The sequence below is a fragment of the Plectropomus leopardus genome, chromosome 16 (genome assembly GCF_008729295.1).
Source record: "Plectropomus leopardus isolate mb chromosome 16, YSFRI_Pleo_2.0, whole genome shotgun sequence".
In the NCBI taxonomy this organism is placed as follows: domain Eukaryota; kingdom Metazoa; phylum Chordata; class Actinopteri; order Perciformes; family Serranidae; genus Plectropomus; species Plectropomus leopardus.
In genome coordinates, this window is record NC_056478.1 from 18,027,056 (window position 1) to 18,032,654 (window position 5,599).

General features: G+C 39.6%; 1 protein-coding gene across 1 annotated transcript; it reads right to left on the reverse strand.

Moving 5' to 3' along the window:
- Nucleotides 1-919: 919 nt before the first annotated feature.
- rdh14b (retinol dehydrogenase 14b) lies at nt 920-5,350 on the reverse strand. The gene is made up of 2 exons (XM_042503281.1): nt 4,887-5,350; nt 920-1,771 (listed from the first exon to the last, which is right to left on the reverse strand). The coding sequence occupies exons 1-2, from the start codon at nt 5,244-5,246 to the stop codon at nt 1,154-1,156; spliced, it is 978 nt and encodes a 325-aa protein (XP_042359215.1). The 5' UTR covers nt 5,247-5,350; the 3' UTR covers nt 920-1,153.
- Nucleotides 5,351-5,599: the final 249 nt, after the last annotated feature.

A 5,599-nucleotide genomic window follows, 5' to 3' on the forward strand; every position in this document is an offset into this window, starting at 1 on the left:
GGTGCTCTGCAGCGACATAGTCAGGGGCGTTTGATGTCTTGTTGCTGGACAAGGATTGTGATTTCGTGAGGTCACATTGGTGACAGTAGAATGAGTGTCAATCCATTTCTATGGACGCCATCGTCTCGGCCTTTGTGCATTGATCGTCCCGCAGATTGTAAATTTTGCTTGGGTGGTAAAACAAGTAATTTGTGTAGCTTTGCTGTGCAGACAACAGTTTCATGCATTTTTTGCATATGATTTGTTCTCTCCTGAATCCGAAAACTTCCAAACAATATATAATGATGGTTGTTGACGGATTATTGTCATTTTGCCGTCTGCAGCTGCAACATTTAGGAAAGTTTTTCACAGAATGCCACTGCAGGGTGCACGCAGAGAGGAAAGCTCTTCATAAGTGGAGACTGTTGTTAGTTTAGGAAGTGCTTGATTTTTGACATGCAGCAGAGTTTCCTATGTGGAAAGCCAAAATGGTGATTGTGGTTAATATTCAATTAATTGTGCAGCCCTAGCACAGAACGTACAAACCAAATTTGGGCTTTTGATAGGTCCAGCTGCTATTTCATGTTGGCCACTGTAGTTCTCCTACTAGCTTTGCATACGTTTAATTTCAGTTTCAATTCTGCAACGTTAGTGCTAGATGCCATTAAATTTGACGCACTAGACAGTTAGCGTGTAGCATTTAGTCATGTCATGGAAATAAGAAACCCTTGATCTGTAATCAGGGAAGGGGCTTAAGAGAAACCTGATTTCTTTAGCTAAATTCCTCAAAGAGAACGCTGATTGTGTGACCATGTTAAGAGGTAGACAGTTTTTTTTTTAAAAACTGGCTTTTGTACATGAACACATTTCCATGACGAACAGACAGAAGTAACTGTGGCAGGTGGATTAAAGGAGAGACCACATCACACAGCAATGCATCAACATTTTTTAATTCAAAGCCATATACATGCTCTGTTCAAGCCGCTGCATTGCACACTCAGCCCTCACAAATTTACACTCTTCATTGGCACAACATGTCATTCAGTTATTTATATCTCCAAGGTGGCAGACTGTCTGTTCATAAGCCCAGAGAGCAGTGTGTCTGTGGAGCTGCTAGAGATTAAATATTTTGTCCAAGAACACATTAAGTCCCATCCACAGAGCAGGACTCTGCTCAGTTAGCGAGCCCAACCATCCTCCTGCTGACGTCCCACAGTTTCTTGGCTGCCTGTTCATCTGTAGCTTTGGTCATCAGCTCCTCCTCCTCACAGTTAGCGAAACACTTCCCCGACACTCCCTCCACATCGGGGGAACAAGCCAGATAGAGGGGAGTCTGGGCCCCTTCCAACGGGCTCTTGAAGAAGACCAGCGAGGCGAGGTAGAACAGCGGCTTTGCCAGGAGAGGGATTTGAACATGCCGGCCCAGTCTGGTCCTCACGATGCCCGGGGTGAGAGCGTTCACCGTGACCCCCGTGCCCTCCAGCTGGCGAGCCAGCTCGAGCGTGAACAGCAGGTTGGCCAACTTGCTCTGACTGTAGCAGAACGCCTTATTGTAATTATTTTCACTGTTCAGGTCGTCAAAGTTGATGTGGCCATACTTGTACAGCTTGGAGGAAACCACGACGATGCGGCTGGGAGCCGAGGTCTTCAGGAGGTCCAGCAGGAGGTGAGTGAGGAGGAAGTGACCCAGGTGATTCACACCCAGCTGCATCTCAAAACCGTCCTCTGTCTTTGTGTAGGGACACTGGTAGAGTCCTGCGTTGTTGATCAGCACGTCAATCTTGGACTCTTCCTAAAGGGTCAAACATAAAACATGACTTAAGACTCAACAATTTCAACCTTATAACTCACATCAAAGATTTAAATAACCTCACATGCCGTAAAACTTCAGTTAACAGCCACAGATATTATTTGCTTAAATCGTTGCGGTGGGCTTTTAATTCCTTTCATACAATACTGATTCTCAGTAAAAAAAAAATGGAAATACAATCAAATTATTTATTTAACCCTTTGAAACCTAGGCTTAAAAAAAAGCATGGGAAGAATGTAATGAGCAGCAAAAGAAGAGATGACCCAGAAGTCATAAATCTGTGAAAAGTACGAAAAATCACCTGAAAATGTGCAAACAAAAGAAAATAAAACAAAAAAGTTTAATTATTTTTAAAAAAAAAAAGCATGAACTGACCTGAAAAAAAGTTTTAAAATAATATAACAAAATAATAATAATTAATATATATAATAATATAATAAGAATTATAAGAATTCTGGAAAATAATTTTAAAATATAATTATGAATTTAGTTAACTGGGCAGTGCTCCCTCCCTTTAAAAAAAAATAAAGTAGTTTTCTACATCTACTTATCTATTTATTTATTTTTTTGCATCTCTTGTTCACTATGCCAGTAATGCTGTCTTCTTTTGTGCTCCTGGTGTCAGTAAATGAACTGAAGGATTGAATTGTAGAGGATTTTACAAAGCAAACATTGTGTAGTAGTATGTCCATATTGACAAAGGATTTAACATACAGTATACATAATGTATGTGTTATCTAAGCAGCTAACTAATATTATCTGCAGTAGGCAGCCAACAACTTCTGTTTGAGGTTTTGCGATATAAATGAAATGATTTATTGTTGTTTCTCTGTTAAATTTAAAGCTACTTTAATATACTGTACATCAATATAAGTAGTAGTGATTGACATTATAATTTGCTAACTGTAGCAGACAATATATTCCACATTTACCATGCAAGTGATGCTTGTACTGTCAATGTTTTGAAAATATAGCCTACAGGCTTAACTGACATATCTTAATGGTATACGCTACATGCCTTTATTTAAGCACTTATTACTTATTTTAAAACGTTAACGCAAAAACAGTTTCATTTGTGAGACAAAAATTTAACAGTCTGATTTAAATGAGGAACCACATAAAACAAACAAGAACAAACAACAGTGAGTTAAATAATTTCCCATGTCATATCATTTTTTAGGGCTCCAGGTATTTACACAGTTTATAAAACCAAAAATACTACAATATGAGGTGCTCAGAACATTTGACAGCATATGCTTGTGTCTGTGTATGGAAAAGACTATTTTATGACACCACGTGTATAGAAATATGAGTTTTTTTATGACACCTTAGAAAAAAATCTAAGTTAACAGTATCACAGTTACATTTTAGTTTTCCACATTTGAATAAATCTAAAAATAATGAAACAGAGAGACAGTACAGTGTTTGGCATTGACTGTAGCCACAGCAGCAGGAGCGGCCTCTGCTGGAGAAGTGAAACGCTGCAGTACACTGTAATATTAGAGCCAGTGGTAATAAAACTGCCAGTCTCTTAAGTTCATTAATGAGTTTGATTAAATTTTATAATGATTATTTTGGACGGTAGAGCGTGATTGCCATTTTTTTTAATATGTTAAATTATATATTTATATATTATAAATTATTATATATTTAAAATATATATAATATTATATATTATATATATTTTAAATATATTTGAATGTGGGGGTGGATGTGTCTGCCTAGTTATGTAACATACTGTAGATGCTAATAATATAGTATGGAATATTTTTTAAAAAAGTATATAGTATCAGACAAATATTTGATGGTTGCAGGTTTACAAAATAAGAAAACCCTGTTTTTTTTCTCTAACAGCACTGCAAATTGAATATTTGGGGGGTTGATTTGTTGTTTGGACAAAACAAGACATCTAAAAACATTACATTTGGTTTTAGGAAACTGTGACAGGCATACAGTGCCTGGTTGTTTATACACCAAAGTCATGAATTGCTCAAATAATTGGGAGAGCAATTGTTAGTTACAGCTCTAGTTGAGTGCACTAATACATGATAAAGCCTCCAAAGGGATGTTAGGCTCTACAGCTCAAGTGACTCAGGATATATTTTGATTACATCACAAGTAAACAAGGTTTCCATGTCATTTTCTGCCAGTGGACGAGTCTTTCTAACCCGACCTCTGGCAGGAATCAGCTGATGGATGCTGTCACACTTTTTCATCCTTAAAATCTCAAAGGAGATAAAACTGAATCTGATGTGCTGAAGTTCAGCACCATGGACAGTCCCCCCGGGCCTACCAGCAATGCTCTGCTTTGTACTGGACAAGCTGGAATGAACTGGAAACCAGCCCACCTGATTTGTATCTAGGAAACAAACCATTCAGCTGGATAGCATGTGGCTAACTTCCCCAGGTATCATCTCAAAAATGAACAGGGTTTACACACATTTTTAAGGAAGGTCAAAATTTCAGAACTTCTCAATGACTTGGAAATTTCCCCACTGTGGGACTAATAAAGGATTATCTTATCTTATCTTTTCAGTGACCCACAATACAAATGTTTTCTTCTTGCTGTACCTATATTTTCATACATGTCAGATTCAAACTTATGTAATGGTAGACAAAATGTATCACACTAACACATATATGAGTGAATTTGCATCTCTTTAGGGGTTTTCTGCATCTGTTTTTTTTTTTTTTTTTATCTCTGGGGGGTAATTTTTCATTTCTTTGTGGTTGTTTTGTGTCTCTGTGGTCCCTCTGCATCTCTTTGTGGTCGTTTGGCCTATCTTAAGGGTCGTTTCGGTTGTTCTGTGTCTTTTAGGGGTTGCTTTACCTTTCTTTTGTATCTCCTAGATGTCGATTTGAAACTCTTTATAGTCATTTTGCGTCTCTTTGGGGTTGTTTTGCATTTCTCTGGGGTCGTTTTGTCTCTTTGGGGGCTTTCCACATACGATAAAAATCTCATTGCGATTTAATTACTAACAACAAAATTCCATGACTTTTTTCAGGCCTGGAAAATTTGATTGTAAAATTCCTTGAGTTTTCTGAGTATCCCGTGACTGTGGGGACCCTGCACTGATGTTACCACATCTGAACTCACCTCATTCATTTCCTGACAGAATTTCCGTACTGATCTCAGAGAGGCCAGGTCCAGGTGTTTGATGACCACCTCCCCCTGCTCCTGCTCCGGCCCCGCTTGTCTCTTGATGTCCTCGGCCGCCTCTTCTGCGCTCCGCTTGTCCCGACAGGCCATGATGACCCGGGCACGGAGCTTCAGCAGCTCCCCGGCCAGGGCCTTCCCTATCCCGCAGTTAGCCCCGGTCACGATAACCGTCTTTCCTCGCATGGTGTCGGCGGGATACCGGAGCAGCTCCACGGCTTTCTGCCGGGGGAACAAACGGCGCATGAGGAACAGGACCCCGCCGCCGACCACAGCGGCCACCAACACCGCAGCGGACATGAGAGCGCGCCGGTGACAGGTCAGCAGACACGGACGGTGGCACGGTGTATTATGTATCCAAGTTACAAAATTACCCCGGAAATACTCCCTACTTCTTAATTTCTGAACTTCACTATGACGTGTGAGTTACGTTATACATTATATATTAGAATATTTATATTTGTGTATAGCCAATATTAGACTCAAATACAACGAGTCAAAACAGCTAAAAAAATAACCGACAACCGTCGAAATGTGACTAATGCCAGCAGGCTAAACAAGCTAGCCACGTTAGCTCCGGAGGCTCGTTTCAACTACTTCCGGGGAAATTTATACGCTACATAATAAAAACAATATATATGCTAGTTTTACAC